Source organism: Primulina tabacum, chromosome 13, assembly GCF_025594145.1.
Source record: "Primulina tabacum isolate GXHZ01 chromosome 13, ASM2559414v2, whole genome shotgun sequence".
Lineage (NCBI taxonomy): Eukaryota > Viridiplantae > Streptophyta > Magnoliopsida > Lamiales > Gesneriaceae > Primulina > Primulina tabacum.
Window position 1 is genome coordinate 37745585 of NC_134562.1, and position 17577 is coordinate 37763161.

Below are 17577 nucleotides of genomic sequence, written 5' to 3' on the forward strand. Positions count from 1 at the left end.
ATAATTAATTGATTAAGCCCATTAAATATTTAATTTAATTAAAGGGCCCTAAGTTTATATATATGTGTGTATTATGTTTAGGGTTAAGGTGATTATTCACTCTCAATTTTCGAAACCCTAGCCTCCAAGCCAAGGGATTTTCGAAAAAACCACCTCCTCTCACTCTCCTTGTTTTCGTCAGCTTATGTCACGGCCCAGCCCACTTGTGATATTGTCCGCTTTGGCCCGAGGGCCTCACGGCTTTAAAACGCGTCAAAAGGGGTTGCTACTCGCTCATTTAAATGCCAAGCATCTCTCCCGTTGTTTAGCGATGTGGGATTTCGCCTAGGGCGAGTAGCAACCCCTTGTGACGCGTTTTAAAGCCGTGAGGCTCTCGGGCCAAAGCGGACAATATCACAAGTGGGCTGGGCCGTGACAACTTCATATCAATCTCTACGTAAAATCCTTCTATACTTTCAAGTGCAAGTTGGAAGAGGAACAATTAATCCAGTCGTGGACCTGATTTGAAGATTGAAGAAAGGAGACTCGAAGAACGTACGTTAGATTTACAACAAGATCTACGTTCGCTTATACCAGCTTAGTTGGAGCTAAGTGAAAAATTCACTAGCGGTATATACTAAACATCTTATGTATGTTTATTCTTTTAATATCATACGAGTGTTCAAACAATATCTTGAATGTTACGAGAAAACAATTCATAACAAAGATAAGGTCGGCTTCCTTTGCGGCTATTGTGGCAACAACGTGGGCCGATCGAAATAAAGTAGTGAAAATAAAACTGGCCAAACAGCTAGCTAGTTTTCGTAGATCAGCGGATGCGGGGCCAAGCCAAACAATGAGAGTAAAAGAAGGCTAAAATAGTAATGTAATGGATTTTTTTTAATATATATATATATATTAAAAAGATGAGCCAATTAATATTTGATTGAAATATGTTTTTTTTTCTTTTTATTTCTTTCTGAATGAGAGGCTTTTAATATTGGTGGGACATAATGATTGATCATATGAAGATTGTAGAAACTATTGATTTTTCGTTGTGAATATGCATAAATATTAGCCGTTGGACTTATAATTGGTATATTGTATATATAGTTGGTTACGTTATTAAAAGATCGTCGAATCATTAAATAAACTATATTTCATTTTTTTCCTGAAAAATATTATATTTCGTTTTTATAACATAGATTATTGATTATATGAACCGATGACTTTTGTTCTTAACATCACAATGAATATGCAAGGTAATATTAATGCACGCACGTGTTGTGTGTGCTCGATCAAGAGATTATACAATATAAAATAATATCCCATCAACTTCTTCTTGAACACGTCTTTGGTACATGACATATGTTCAAAGATAAAAACTTATGTGAGACAGTCTCATGGATCGTATTTTGTGAGACGGATCTCTTATTTGGGTTATCCATGAAAAAATATTACTTTTATGTTAAAACTTAAAAATATTACTTTTTATTGTGAATATCGGTAAGGTTGAGCCGTCTCACAGATAAAGATTCGTGAGACTGTCTCACAAAAGATCTACTCGTAATTAAATTTTATTCGATACGACCAAAAATTTACTTTTGAAAATAATCAGATATATGATCGATTTGTGGTGTTAAAGTGGTATCCAATTAAGGACAATATTACATAAAATTTTTTTAAGGACAATATAGTACTTAAAGATCATATAATTTATTACATTATATAATTATGGTTATATTGTGCTATTTATTTAGAGCAACAATCTTGAATTTAATAATTTTACTTATATTATTGTAATTTATATAAATGAAATAAAAAATTAAATGGGATCAATAATTTTTTTATTATTGTACAATCCATATTGAATACAATTCCATAAGGAGTACATACTATTTTACCATAATATAGGAACAAAGTGCAATAATTATATATGAGTAATCATCATCCATTACAAGTACTAGGCAAATCTAAAGCGTCAAGTGTGGTATAATTTGTAGGAGAGGATTTGAACCGGTTTCATTTCTTTTACGGCCGGAAGTAGTAACTGATAAACTTTACACAATTAAACATCATCAAATTCTAAAAATTTAAAAAAACCCGCTGAGAATTCACTCACCCTATCGCCACCATCTGTTTGAGTGGGGAAATTAATGTCTCCGGCATGATATTTTTTAATCGTTCCCCCGCCGGAAAACAACCCGTTCTGAATCGAAAACAGGCTTATTCCATTGATCTGGTTTGTTTGATCTGCTGTGTCGAGAACATTGCTACACCATTGTGAATTTTTTTGTGGCTCTTCGTTGAATGGCTGCTGCAGCTTATTGTTATTCGAAATGGCTAGTTTTGACAGCTTGTGAGGTTTGGGTTTGACAATTTTTGTTTTCTCAACTAGTTTACTTGTTTTCGGAGTAGATGAGATCTTCACGATGTGGGTGTTCCAGAAATTCTTCACATCGTTCGCAGTTCGTCCCGGAATTCTACCAGCAATCAACGACCATCTGCATTAAAAGTAACACACACAAAAACGATAAGCAAAATTAAATGATACATAAAATCCTTGTATTTCTATCCTTCATGTCTACGAAATGATAAGCAAAACGACAAAAATATAGAAGAACTCTTTCTTAAAACAATAAAATTTAGAGAGGAATTCATCATTAAAAACCCAGAAATTTCAAACTCTCAAACCTTATATATAGTAATGTTAAAAGCTCCTGTATTTGGTAATGTCTTGTTTTGGGATAACTTACTTACCTGTTTCCTAAAAGCTTATGAAGCCTTGTTAAAAGATCCACCTCATCAGCGGTAAAATAACCCCTTTTGATATCCGGAGACAAATAATTTACCCATCTCAATCTGCAACTCTTCCTACATCTGTTTAACCCTGTAAATTATGATATCAAACAAAACATATTACAATAAAATCAGATTTTGTTTTTCAACATTTCCAAATATTTTGGAAAGAAAAATTTCAAAACTTGTAATGGAAATCGACATTTGTTTTTTATTTTGATATTGTAATTTGTCAAAATTTAATATTAAACTAATAACTTAGTCTATAGCTATTATTCCATTTAATTTCCCCGGAGTGCTAAAACCATGTGGACACAACAACAATATCGAGGCTTATGTTAGCATTATCTGAGGACGTACATGTCATGGAAAAAAGCTAAAAGTGAATAAAATCCAAACTTTGATGACTTATTAAAGGACCAAACGCAAAGACATACGGATATAAACAACGTTAACTAGGATGAGTTGATTGAATATTACCTGCTCTGCGAGGAACTAGATGCCACCTCCCTTCTCCATAAATTTCAACACATTTCTTCAAGAGCATATCTTCTTCTTTACTCCACGCACCTCTCTTCTTTCCTTCAGGATTATTGCTCTCCATTTTGTTTTGTTTTTTTTCTTCTACGATGTTTAAGAAATCCTTATTTGTGAAGTTTAATAAGACACAGGCAAGGGAGCATTTAAAGGTTGACAGATACGAAACTTAATGCATTATGGACCTAGTTCTTTATGTGGTCCTATCCGGACGTCATTTATACAATTATGCTACTTGTGATGAGTGATCGAAATAAATTACTAAAAAGAAGTATAACATAAAAATAAAAAATTAGCCAAATGACTAGTTTAGGGAAAATCACATTGTACTCGAACATTCTTTATTTTTGTTTTTTTTTAATCTTAATCGTTTGACGTTGTAGTATTGACGTGACAACAATATTAGATAACACGTCATCTTCTTAGTAGATCCGCGGGCATAGGGGGGACCAAGCCAAACCAATATTGCACGTAGAAGATGGACTGGCGCTGGCTGATCAGTATCAGTAATTAGTCAAATTGATGGGCTCAAACTTTGATAATGGTGGGACACTGAATTTAAGACGTAATGAATGAGATGAAGATTGTAGAAGCCATCGATTTTGCATTATAAGTTAAAACATAAATATTTGCCGTATATGTAGTTAGTTATTCAAATATAATTGAATGATTAAATAAATTATCATTAAAGGTGTCTGCGTATGTTCCAGCCATGCATGAACAAGAAGAAAATTCAAATATAATTACTTTTTTGCCATAAGAAATTATTATTTAATTTTTTGCCCCACCTGGTTAATTAAAGAATTTTGACGTGAAAATTAAATAATATGAATAAAAAAACATTAAGAATTCATGTTCACATATAATCGGAGGTAAATGAAAATAATTTCACACATTTAAACATCATCAAATCCTAATGATTTCCAAAAATCCATGGAGAATAAAGTGACCCCCACCGCGACCATCAGGTGGATCAGTGGGGCAATCATCTCCGTCATGTGATTTTTCAGGCTGAATCGAAAAAAAAATGGGGTCATTCTATTACTGATCTTGTTTGTTAATCTGCTGTGTCAAGAACATTGCTACACCACTGTGAATTTTGTTGTGGCTCTTCGTTGAATGGCTCCTGCGGCTTATTATTTGACTTGACTAGTTGTGATATCTTGTGAGGTTTGGGTTTTATGTAATTATCATTGTTACATAAACTGTTGGGTGTGAAATAAGTGTCGCTGATCGGAGATCGGTTGAAACCTGTACTTGACGTTCAAGTTTTCGTACAATTTAAAATATTGAAATTACAAAAGTTTGTCGGAAACCATGTTTTCTTTAATGTTACAAGCTCGTGTGTCAGGTATCCTTTTTTGGGGTAACTACTTGCCTGTTTCCTAAAATTTTATGAAGCCTTGCCAAAAGATCCACTTCATCTGCTATAAAATAGCCCCTTTTAATATTTGGACTGGATAATTTACCCATCTCAATCTGCAACTCTTTCTATATCTGTTTAACCTTGGTGATACCCCAAGGATGAACCCATCCAGATCAGGTAACCCATCAAGATCCGGCCCAAACCCCTGGCTCATCCCAAGCCCAAATGGAAGACAGGCCCATCAAGGGCCCAGGTATTCTCCTATAAATACCAGGTTTGAGCGTATGATATGAAATTCAATATATTGTTTTCAGCAGCACCCTTAGCTGCTCCCCCCATATATCCTCAGTCACTGACTTGAGCGTCGGAGGGGCTACGCCAGGACACCCTCCTGGCCCCCTCTTAACGGTCTTTTTCGTGATTTCAGGCTCAGGATCATTTCAAAACCCTGCGTCTGTACTAGTGACACTTGCTGGGAGCAGACCCTAAATTTCCCGTGAGTATCACTTGGCGCTGTCTGTGGGAACATTTGAGTTGAGACGTAGAGATGGTAGGGAAGAGAAGGAGTAGAAGAGCTACCTCAGCATCATCGCGTCCTCAGAGGGGACCCGAACAGTCTCATGCCGAGGCAAGGCAGGAACAACCCCATCAGGAGGCGAGAACAGAACAGCCTCGTCAAGATAACAGGGTCGAGCAACCCCGTCCTAATGAAAATGTGGGGAACTTGACCCTGGAGCAGTTGGGCCACTTTATCACTCGGACAGTGGATGAGGCTATGAAGAGGAACCAAGAATCTATGTTTGCTGAAGAGCAAGCCACTCGCCAAGAGCAAGAGGAAAATGCTGAGGGCCACCAGAGCAGGGTTGAAGAGACGCAGCCCCACCAAAGTGGGGAGATTGGTGAGATGAGAGAAATGTGGAAGGAAATACAGATGTTGAGGCAGCAGTTGGGAAGCAGAGCGCCGGGACCCAAGAGAGGAAGTCCCTTTTCACTAGCCATTTTAGAAGAAGGACTTCCTCCAAATTTTCGACAGTCGAATGTAGGAGAGTACGATGGACATACTGACCCCGAGAAACACTTGGGGAGGTTTGAGAATGTGGCTCTGTTGCACCAATATTCGGATGGAGTCAGGTGCAGGGTGTTTCTGGGCACGTTGGTGAGGTCAGCCCAGCAGTGGTTTAACACTTTGCAGCCCAGCTCTATACGTTCTTTTGAGGACTTCTCAGCTGCCTTCTTGCACCGACTTGCTAGCAGCAAGAGGCACCAGAAAAATTATTTGAGCCTGTTCGTGATGAAACAGCAAGAGAATGAAACTTTGTGAGAATTTGTCCAGCGTTTCAACAGTGCAGCGCTGGAAATACCAGCGGCTAACCTTGACATCATGATAAGTGCCTTCACACAAGGACTGAGGGGAGGTGAGTTTTTCAAGTCGCTGGTCAAGAAGCCTCCGTTGAGCTATGATGATTTGTTGACTCGAGCTGAGAAATATGTAAACTTGGAAGATGCCCAACGGTACAGAAAGATGGAGAGCCGGCCCAGAGGAAGTAGAGTTGAGGGAGCGGAGAAAGGAGGAAGGAAGAGGGGTGCGGGGGAAAGTGAAACGTCGTGCCCTTTTTATTGCTTTAAAAGTACTAGAATTTTTTTTTTTAAACGTCACATAGCATCGGCCGAACCATAAAATATTTTTGACATCATTTTATGCTTTAAAATATTTTCTTTTGGATTTTTAAATAGCAGTTGGATGGTTATTTTTAAAATGATGTCAAAATATTTTATGGTTCGGCCGACGCTAAGTGAGGTTAAAAAAAAAAATTTCTAGTACTTTTAAAGCAATAAAAAGGGCAGGACATTTCAGTTGGTATCAGAGCAAAGGTCCTGTAAAGGGTTGTGCCACCATCAGCGTCGGGAAGACCAGTCGTCAAGCCTCAAACTTGTAAGTTTACATGCTTTATATGATTTATATGTTGTTACCTGCAAGACTACATGAAGTATATGTTCACGTCACATTTTTAATAGCATTACGAGGATATATGTTTTATATGCATTAGAATTTTTATACGTGATACGATATGAAATAAGAAAATTATTTTTTTCAACGCATGTTGGTTTTGTGGTGGAATTAGAATATCTTGATATTTGGGTTTTAGTGTTGACGTTCTATTTTTGGGCTATAAGATAATCGAGAATATTATAAATGCTTTGGGACACGTAGATTTTCTAAGAAAATATTTATGATTCATGGTTACTAGTCGAATTAATTTTTGGGGATTAGACATAAGGAATAATTATTCGAGGATTACAACGACTTTGGGAATGAGAAAATATATAAATCGGGATTTTAAGTTGATGAAAAGTAAGATTGAATAGAAGAATTGATTTTTGGGAAAATAAGTTAAAATTATTGAAATTATATTATGGGAAACCTGTAGAAGAAAATTAAGAATGCCAAGAACTTATGGTTTATCGTAGGATTTTCAAAATTAAGGATCAATTAGGATAATTTTTGAGGAAATTAAGAATTGATTTTGTAATTATTACGGAATTTGGGAACTTAGCAATAAGCGATATTGAATGGTTTAAATGAGAAGAATTTCGAGGATTTAGACTTTTTAAGAATATTTGGAAACTTGGGATATCTGAGATATAGTGTTATAAGGAATGTTAATCAAGGGTTTTTAAGGATGAATCGATATTAGGTTTGAAAAATTTAAGCGTTAGCGGATGTGTTTGGGATTTTAAGATTAAAATTTGTTAAGTTGATGAATATTTTGGGTATAAAATAAGGAAAATAATATACGATAAGGATGGTCATCCGTCTTTTAATATTGGGAATTGTAAGAAAAGTTGTGATTCGAGGTTATATTAGTAACAACATAAGTCATTATGGGTCTTTTAAGTTGCGAATTGCAAAATAAGGATTTAGAGGTAAAATTAATTGGGATCAAGAAGACGTAAGGACATTCTAGAACTTAAATTTTATCAGAATAGCGCAGCAGAAGCGTGGATTTGTGGGATATTAGAACTAAGTCAAAACTTTGGGTTATTAAGGATAAGCGAATTTCGAGGACGAAATTCAATTTAAGGGGGAGAGATTGTAACGCCCCGAAAATTTAAAGGTCCACGCGAACCACATGCAAGCAATTATTAAATTTTACTGTATTTTAATTAAATGTTTTAATTGCATGAATTAATTATGTTGTGCATATTTGCATGTTTAAAATATATTTTCCTACATGGTTGCATTAAAATGGTATTTTTAAGGAATGTTCAAGTGACGATCGAGGAACGGGAACTGAAGGCTGTAAATGTAAAATGTTTTTATTAAATAATTATTTTAATTATTTAAAATAAGGTTGATGGTTTTTCATATTTTTGAAAATAATGGGTTTCGAGGTGATTTTATACGCTGGGGCGTAATTTTTATCGGTGTTGGATTTTTAACAAAAACTCGAACGTTTTGGCAACCCGGCTAATAAATTCACAAATTTTATTAAACAAATTATTTTTAATATTTTAATTTAAGCACTAATGGGCTTAATGGGCTTAATTATCATAGTTAAAGGGCCTAAGGCCTAATTAGTGGATTTTTATGTATTTAATATGTAAAACCTCACCCCAAAACCCTCACAAAATCGGCCACACACTTTCAAGCACACCAAAACTCTCCCAAGCAAGAAAAACACACGGCACACACTATATTTTTGAAGGAAAAATTCGGTGGAAGCTTAGGGAGAGTAAAGCCGCGGTTCTCGTCCGTTCTTCGCGATCGTCAACGGGTTTTTCGTACGTTAATTACGCAAAGGCACGTCATACATCTCATTTTCTCGTTCATCACATCATATTATTGTTTAAATTATATTTGAATGAAAAGCATGAGGTTTTTATGAATATTTTCGAAATATTGCATGTACATGAGGTAAACTTGTGAATTGTTGTTCCAAAAACATGAATATTATGTTGATTAGGGGCTGCCATGATTAGGATAGGTTGAGGGATGTTTTTACATGTTTTATGGAGTCCTTAATCACCCTAAAACGCTGCAACAAGGAGCAGAGGAAAGCTGGAACCGTAGGATGGGTTTAGACAAGAAGGGCCGTGAGTTGTGTGTCTTCATGGGTGTGGTTTTGATGCATGGGGTCAAGGGGCTTGACCAGATCTGGGGGTTAGGTCCTAAGGGTCGTGGATAGGTCCTAGGAAGAGTCCTAGCATGGCTAGGGCTCGTGGTTCAGGCTGGGGAAGAGTCCACGAAAGTTGGGACTCTCCCCAAGCAACTCACGATTAGCTGCTGTTCTGGGGGCTGCGGCTGGGGTTTGGGGCTGGGCTAGGTGGTCCATCATAGTCCTAGGAGGATAGGAAGGGGTCGGGCCAGGGGCTGGAGTGGTGGGCTCGCGGCTGGCTCGAGCAAAACGTGGGGACAGCAGGGTAGCAAGGGAACGCGCAGCCTTGCCTCTTCCTGCAGCAGGCTTGCAGCGCTTCGTACATGGGTTTAAGGACTTGGGTTGGTCTGGGCTTGGTTTAGGCGTGGTCTAGGGAAGGTTAGGGTCGGCTGGGCTCGGGGGTGGCTCGGCTGGAGGTGACCTAGGAGGACTAGGAGTCTTCTAGCGTGAGTTCAAGGGGAGTGCAGAATTGGTTCAAGTTCAGTAGGCATGTTGAGTGGGTTAGGTTCATGTTTTTGGGCTGGGCTTGCACAGTAGGGTCCCTAGGTGGGTTGGCTAGGTTTTGGTTTGAGGTGGCTCGGGCGTGGCTCGAGTATTTTGGGAGATGGCTCGGGTGGTTCCCTTAGGTGTCATATTTCGAAATTAAAGAACTAAAAACGAATCCAAGGATCCACGGGGGTGGCTCATGACTTGGGAGGGTAGAATAAATCATAAAAAGGTTATGTCTAAAATTTGGGATCAAAATAACGAGTTTTGGAATTATTCGGAATTTAATCGTCTCACGAAACACTAATTAACGTATTAATTGAAACGCCTAGTTTTGAGCTTTATAAAATTATGAAAAATTATATTTAAGCTTAAATAATTATTATAAGTCTAAGTTTTTAATTTGGGAATTTTATGTTAAGGTTTGGTTTAATTCGGGATTAAAACGTGCTAATACGTCTTATTTAAAGATTAAATTAAAAGTCCTTGATTTAAGCTAAATAAAAATATGGAAAAATTCTTGTAGGCTTAAATAATTATTTGAGACATGTTAGAGTCAAAGAAGTTAAGAAAAAGTCAAAAACGGGAAATTATACGTCCAGGGGTAAAACGGTCATTTTACACCTAGAAATTATTCAACGTCATGGCAGTGCCCTGAATGCTGTTTTATGTGCTAATATGATTATTTGCTATAGTTATGGATGTTTATGGAAATTTTTTTTATGTTAAAATGATATTTCAAATGTTTATGGGATTTTATATGTTAAAATGATATTTTAAATGTTTAGGGAATTTTATATGTTTATAATTTAACATGTCAAAATGTTATTGTAAATGTTTTGAGGTTAAAATGTCATTTTAAATGTTTATGAAATGTTCATGATTAAATTATGATTTTTAAAATGTCTATTTGATTTTTATGATTTAAGGAAGACATTTAAAAGACATGTTGCATGCTTGGTTTCAAAAATAAAATGTTATGTTATGCATGATTTTTATAAAGTGATGTGAATGAAAAATGTTGAAGGAAGTGAAGTGATTGTGACTAATTCGTTAATGATGGCGACGTCGTGAGGGTTATGGTCCCAGTGGGAGCCCGACGATCGTGTTTCCATTATTACGAATATGAGGTTATGAGGTTGAGGTAAGAATGGGAATATCGTGAGGGGAGAAGGCCCCAGAGGGAGCCTATTTATGGGAAAAGGCCCCAGAGGGAGCCCCGACGATCGTATTTCTATTCGATCATGTTAGGCCAAGGCTCAGTTGACCGGTGAGAGTGTCGCTGATGTCCCCGTCGCCCAGTACTGTGGTTTTATGTAGATGGATCCATCGTCATGTCATGTCATGTCAGGAAAGTCACAATTAACGATCGGAATTCAACAAAAGAAAAGAGAAAAAGAAAAGGAAAATGTTCATGATCATGTTAAAGGTTTTATGTCATGTCATGTTGAGGAAAGTCACAATTAACGATCTGAATTCAACAAAGGAAAAAAAAGGAAATGTTCATGATTATGTTTAAGGTTTTATGTCATGTTGAGGAAAAGGAAATTCATGTTTGCATGTTATGAAAATGTTTATGTTTATGTTTTATGCATCATGAAAATGTTTACGAAAATGTTTATGATTATGCATCTTCATGAAAACGATATTTTAAGTACAAGTATTTTTCACCGTTATATGTTGACTGTATTACGTATTACTCGTTATAAAGATTATGGTGTGTTGAGTCTTTAGACTCACTAGGTGTGATGGATGCAGGTGGTATTGAGGGAGGACTTGATGAGTGATTTGACTGGGCTGAAGGCGCACACAACCCGAGGATCAGCGCTACATTTTCCGCATTATGCTTTATGATTTAAGTTAAAGATTTTAAATTTATTTATTTATGCATTTGAGAGATTTTTGAGAGGTTTAGTATGGACTATTTTTTCAAATTATTGCTTTTTAGGTTTGGTAAAATGTTTGACAATTTTATGCTTTAAAATATTTTCCTTTGGATTTTTAAATAGCAGTTGGATGGTTATTTTTAAAATGATGTCAAAATATTTTATGGTTCGGCCGATGCTAAGTGAGGTTTAAAAAAAAAAAATTTTCTAGTACTTTTAAAGCAATAAAAATGGCAGGACGTTTCAGAAAGAGAGGAAGACAAACTAGTAGTAGAAGACAATTCTCATCCCATGTTCCCCTGGATAGGAGTCGGGACGAGGTGATGGAGGTGAGGGAGCCCGCGGGGAGGTGGGAGAAGTCGCGAAGGGTTGGGTGCAGTGCTAGATTGCCTTCACGGGATAGACGAGAAGGATCCTCATTCAGGAGTCGACAAAGGTCTCGCTCACCCCCTACGCGTGGTCAAGGCCCTCCATGGATAAATCAGAGGATCGGAGAGCAGAGAGGGGAATGTCGATGTCAAGATGTCCCTCAGGAGCTCGTCGAACCGAGGAGGGGAATGAATGAGGATAACCCCCCTACGAGAGGAATGATTCATATGATCTCGGGGGGTGCTACTGACTGGAGACTCTGGGCGAGATAGGAAGGCACATGGGAGAAGGTTGGAGAACTTTGAGATATCTAGGGTTGCAGACTTACCACAAGACCCCGTCATCAGCTTTGGGCCGGAAGACCTCCGAGGCGTTGTGACTCCACATAACGATGCCTTGGTGGTAACGACCACCATTGCCAATTATGATGTGGCGAGAATATTTATTGATAATGGAAGCTCCGTGAACGTCTTGTTCAAGAGCACGTTGGATCAACTGAAGATGAGAGGATTTGAGTTTGAGCCGGTATCCACCCCGCTGTATGGGTTTGCAGAACACGTCATCTTGCCTTTGAGTCAGATTGTTCTTCCCCTATCCTTGGGGACTGATCCTCGGCGGGTAGCAAAGGTGATAGTCTTCACTGTAGTAGATACCCCGTCAGCGTATAGTGGAATTCTAGGACGACCAGCTCTGAAGGATTTTAGAGCAGTAGCTTCCAGTTATCATCAGAAGCTTAAGTTTCCTGTGGGAAGAGGAGTTGGAGTCCTGTGCGGGGACCAAAAATTCGCACATCGTTGTTATGAAAGAATCGTGAAGGAAGAAGAAAAGAGAGATCAAGAGCATTCGCATGGAAGCTTGAGCTCAGTCTTGCAGTTGTAGAGTCATTCGGAGAAGTTTCTAAATGGGTAACTTTGTCCTGTGGAGGTACAAGAGGAGCTGAGAGGAAAGTTGGAGAATGCGTTGGGTAAGGCTCTAAAGAGGCATATGAACGCTTACCACCTTAGAAAATATCTTTACTTCATTTTTGATGTATTTCGTTCCTGAATTTGTCTTACGTTATCAGTTGATATTTAACAAAGCCAAGTTCTTATATTAAGTTCGTGGTTGTTCTTGTATTATGAGGATTATATGAATTTTATTTTACCTACTTAGGCTGCGCCTAGTAGAGGAGAAGAGTGGGGGGGGAGAAAAGTTAAATTTTTCCTGCTAAGGCATCGCCTAGCAGAGGAGTAGAAGGTGAGGGGGAGATATTTATTTTCGTGCTAAGGCATCGCCTAGCAGAGGAGCAGAGTCGGCGATGAGAAAAGCAGAGTGGAAGAGAAGAATTTTTATTTTCCTGCTAAGGAATCTCCTAGCAGAGGAGTTAGAGGGTGGAGGGGTTGAATTTTATTTTTCTGCTAAGGCATCGCCTAGCAGAGGAGTTAGAGGGTGGGCGCGTTGAATTTTATTTTCCTGCTAAGGCGTCACCTAGCAGAGGAGTTAGAGGGTGAGGGCGTTGAATTTTATTTTCCTGCTAAGGCATCGCCTAGCAGAGGAGTTAGATGGTGGGCGCGTTGAATTTTATTTTCCTGCTATGGCGTCGCCTAGTAGAGGAGTTAGGGGGTGAGCGAAGTTGGGGATGAGCAGAAGTTTTATTTTCCTGCTAAGGCATCGCCTAGCAGAGGAGTTAGAGGGTGGGCGCGTTGAACTTTATTTTCCTGCTAAGGCGTCACCTAGCAGAGGAGTTAGAGGGTGGGGGCGTTGAATTTTATTTTCCTGCTAAGGCATCGCCTAGCAGAGGAGTTAGATGGTGGGCGCGTTGAATTTTATTTTCCTGCTATGGCGTCGCCTAGCAGAGGAGTTAGGGGGTGAACGGAGTTGGGGATGAGGAGAAGTTTTATTTTCCTGCTAAGACATCGCCTAGCAGAGGAGTTAGAGGGTGGGCGCGTTGAATTTTATTTTCCTTCTATGGCGTCACCTAGCAGAGGAGTTGGGGGTGAGGGTCGAGAATCTTTATCTTCCTGCTAAGGTGTCGCCTAGCAGAGGAGTTAGGGGGTGAGCGGAGTTGGGGATGAGGAGAAGTTTTATTTTCCTACTAAGGCATCGCCTAGCAGAGGAGTTAGAGGGTGGGCGCGTTGAATTTTATTTTCCTTCTATGGCATCACCTAGCAGAGGAGTTAGGGGTGAGGGTCGAGAATCTTTATCTTCCTGCTAAGGTGTCGCCTAGCAGAGGAGTTAGGGGGTGAGCGGAGTTGGGGATGAGGAGAAGTTTTATTTTCCTGCTAAGGTATCACCTAGCAGAAGAGTTAGAGGATGGAGGTATTGAATTTTATTTTCCTGCTAAGGGATCACCTAGTAGAGGAGTTAGGGGTGAGCGGAGTTGGGGATGAGGAGAAGTTTTATTTTCCTGCTAAGGTATCACCTAGCAGAAGAGTTAGAGGGTGGAGGTGTTGAATTTTATTTTCCTGCTAAGGGATCACCTAGCAGAGGAGTTAGAGGGTGGAGGTGTTGAATTTTATTTTCCTGCTAAGGCATCGCCTAGCAGAGGAGTTAGAGGGTGGGCGCGTTGAATTTTATTTTCCTGCTAAGGCCCGGCTTAGCAGAGGAGTTAGAGGGTGGAGGTGTTGATTTTATTTTCCTGCTAAGGCCCGGCTTAGTAGAGGAGTTACGAGATGATGAGGTGAGAGTTTGATTTTTCCTGCTAAGGCCCGGCTTAGCAGAGGAGTTAGAGGGTGGAGGTGTTGATTTTATTTTCCTGCTAAGGCCCGGCTTAGCAGAGGAGTTATGAGATGATGAGGTGAGAGTTTGATTTTTCCTGCTAAGACCCGGCTTAGCAGAGGAGTTAGAGGGTGGAGATGTTGATTTTATTTTCCTGCTAAGGCATCGCCTAGCAAAGGAGTTAGAGGGTGGAGGTGTTGAATTTTATTTTCCTGCTAAGGCCCGGTTTAGCAGATGAGTTATGAGATGATAAGGTGAGAGTTTGATTTTTCCTGCTAAGGCCCGGCTTAGCAGAGGAGTTAGAGGTTGGGGGTGTTGATTTTATTTTTCTGCTAAGGCATCGCCTAGCAGAGGAGTTAGAGGGTGGGGGCGTTGAATTTTATTTTTTTGCTAAGGCATCGCCTAGCAGAGGAGTTAGAGGATGGAGGTGTAGGATGGAGGTGTTGATTTTATTTTCCTTCTATGAACTATTTTAGTAGAGGAGTCAAGGGCACGGGGAAGTGGAAACTATTTCTCTTCAAAAGCTTAGTAGAGGACCTTGAAGATGGGGGCGAAAATTAGACAATCATTCGCAAGGGGCGTGCTTGGGCGAGGGCATGTTTGGGCGTCGGGGCGAGCTGGCGGATGAAGGGCGAGCAGGCAAGGGCGAGCTCGAACGTTGGCGATGGGCGAGCTGCAGGGGCGAGGCTCGTGTGGGCGAGCTTATGTGCTGGGAGAGGAGCGAGATGGCGCTGCTGGGCGAGCGTGCAGGGCGGGCGCGCGGCATGCTGGGCGAGCGCGCATTCTGCTGGGCGAGCTTATGTGCTGGGCGAGGAGCGAGATGGCGCTGCTGGGCGAGATGGTGTGCAGGTCTACCGAGGGGCGAGGGGCGAGATGGCGCTGCTGTGCGATGGGCGAGCGCGCGTGCTGCTGGGCGAGATGGCGCTGCTGGGCGAGATTGTGTGCAGGGCTGCCGAGGGGCGAGGGGCGAGATGGCACGCAGGCGGTGGGCGAGCGTGCAGGGCGAGCTCGCGGCTGCTGGGCGAGCCCGCGGGGCTCTTAAATGGGACGAGCACTCGACTTGCTGAGCGTCGGAGCAGGCGAGGGCGGGGTTGTGTGGGCGAGAGCGCGGCTGGGCAAGGCGTGCGCGCGGAGAGGCTGGCTGGGCGAGGTGGCTAGAGCGGTTGGCGCGGGCGGTGATTTGCGGGGTGATGTGTAAGCAAAGGAGAATTGTTGAATGTAACGCAAAGGAAATTTTGAGGAGACTAGTGAGCAGCAGAGCAAAAATGCACAACTCACATGTTGCATACCGAGGACAATACAATTAATCGAACTTCGAACCTGCAATTCAGTTCGACTCGGGAGGGGGAGACTGGTGATACCCCAAGGATGAACCCATCCAGATCAGGTAACCCATCAAGATCCGGCCCAAACCCCTGGCTCATCCCAAGCCCAAATGGAAGACAGGCGCATCAAGGGCCCAGGTATTCTCCTATAAATATCAGGTTTGAGCGTATGATATGAAATTCAATATATTGTTTTCAGCAGCCCCCTTAGCTGCTCCCCCCATATATCCTCAGTCACTGACTTGAGCGTCGGAGGGGCTACGCCAGGACACCCTCCTGGCCCCCTCTTAACGGTCTTTTTCGTGATTTCAGGCTCAGGATCATTTCAAAACCCTGCGTCTGTACTAGTGACACTTGCTGGGAGCAGACCCTAAATTTCCCGTGAGTATCACCTGTAAATTATGAAACCCAACAAACGTATCACAATAAAAGTAGTTTTTAAACCGTCTGAAAATTTTTTTTAAAAAAATTGCAGAAGTCATCACGTAAATCTGCATTAGTTTTTTATTTTAACCTATAAACTTCTGAGACAGGAGAGGGAACAAAAGGATATAAGACCTAACGAAATCTTATCTTGGCAGTAGAGGACATTCCCTTTAAACAAAACAAAGCCTAGAGGTGTCGTTCCTGTTATTGTTAAGGCTACTGCGATGGTTCGTAGCTCCCACTCTCTCTTCTCCAACCCTTCTAATTACGCTCGAGGGTATATCAGACGCCTCTTTCCTGCTCCTACCCAAAAGAGATATTTTGTCATGTGGACCCAACATCAATATCGGGGCTTATGCCCATCATATGATAACATGTTATCAAAGTCGGGCACCGTGACAAAAGAACTAAACACATTTGGTTATGATGAGTTGATCAGTTACCTGCTCTGAGAGGAACTAAATGCCACCTCTCTTCTCCATAAATTTCAACACATTTCTTCAAGTGCGTATCTTCTTCTTTACTCCACACCTCTCTTCTTTCTTTCGGGATCATTACTGCTCTCCATTGTGTTTGCTTTTCTTCTTCAATGTTTAGGAATCTTTGTTTGGGAATTTTGATACGAGGAATACGAGGAAGGTAGAGAAGAATTTGAAGTAAAGATTAAAAGGTAAACAAAATTTATTGGATTATATATATATTAGTGTGTGTTAATGAAATTTTCATCCGTGTAAATGAAAATTGGGAATGGTGGGGTTGTCCCACGTAATAAAATAAAAATAGAATATATAAAATTATATTGATCGAGTCAAAAAAATGATTAATCAAAAGGGTCTCTCGAGTGCCGACGTAGGTAGGATACAAATCAAAGGCCCGATTTTCACTGGAAAAGGCTTGACTTGTATGCAAGCGTACGAGCGCGACCTGAGTGTGTCGAATGTTGGATTTGACTGTTGGTGCTCCATCTGGCTAGCTGTGACACTCATTTATTTGATGTGAATTTTTTAGCCATTTTACACTATCAATATTTAGCCATATTGCGAACCCTCAATTATTATTTTTAGAATAAAGGAGGTGTAACTATTGATAAAATTATATGGAAAAACAGGACAGATATGCAGTAAATCAAACAAGCGTGCTGTTCACAGTAGAGTATGACTAATGTATAAAACCAGCAAATCAGTATCTTGAGGAAAACAATAGAATAATGCTTAATTAAATCAAACCGAGGCCTGTAGCTTGTACAATTTCCTTAAAACAGATTCGCCCCCTCCAGTATGTGCTCCGAGGATTCAGTGGACGTCTGTTTCCCAGGATACAACGGGCAAACCAGCAGAGTTGCAGCACAAAGCACTATGCTAGCGAACAAAATCAGTACCTGAACTTTATCAGTAGACGGAGCAGAAGCAGAACAAGCAGAAGCAGTATTGTAGCAGAACAAGCAAAAGCACTGTAGCAGAACAATGCAGAAGTACTGTAGCATAAGTACTGTAGCAGAATTTCAGCAGAACCAGAAATTCAGCAGAACCATAAATTCAGCAGAACGACAG

The 17577-nt window shown here is 40.2% G+C and overlaps 1 protein-coding gene across 2 annotated transcripts; it reads right to left on the reverse strand.

Annotated features, from left to right (window-relative positions):
* Positions 1 to 1811: 1811 nt before the first annotated feature.
* On the reverse strand, positions 1812 to 16597 carry LOC142523322 (transcription factor MYB1-like). 2 transcript variants are annotated; one of them, XM_075627075.1, is made up of 3 exons: positions 16471 to 16597; positions 2740 to 2869; positions 1812 to 2483 (listed from the first exon to the last, which is right to left on the reverse strand). In XM_075627075.1, exons 1-3 carry the CDS (start codon positions 16580 to 16582, stop codon positions 2048 to 2050), a joined length of 678 nt encoding a protein of 225 aa, XP_075483190.1. In that variant the 5' UTR covers positions 16583 to 16597; the 3' UTR covers positions 1812 to 2047. The 2 variants fall into 2 exon arrangements, with proteins under 2 accessions (XP_075483190.1, XP_075483189.1); XM_075627074.1 differs by lacking the exon at positions 16471 to 16597 and adding an exon at positions 3259 to 3482.
* Positions 16598 to 17577: the final 980 nt, after the last annotated feature.

What these genes read in the sequence shown, in the direction of transcription:
- LOC142523322 (XM_075627074.1), bottom strand. Translation starts at nt 3,382, where the DNA reads ATGGAGAGCAATAATCCTGAAGGAAAGAAGAGAGGTGCGTGGAGTAAA. An exon ending in TCTAGTTCCTCGCAGAGCAG is followed by an intron (nt 2,870 to 3,258) that starts GTAATATTCAAT and finishes CATAATTTACAG; the next exon opens with GGTTAAACAGATGTAGGAAG. An exon ending in CATAAGCTTTTAGGAAACAG is followed by an intron (nt 2,484 to 2,739) that starts GTAAGTAAGTTA and finishes CTTTTAATGCAG; the next exon opens with ATGGTCGTTGATTGCTGGTA.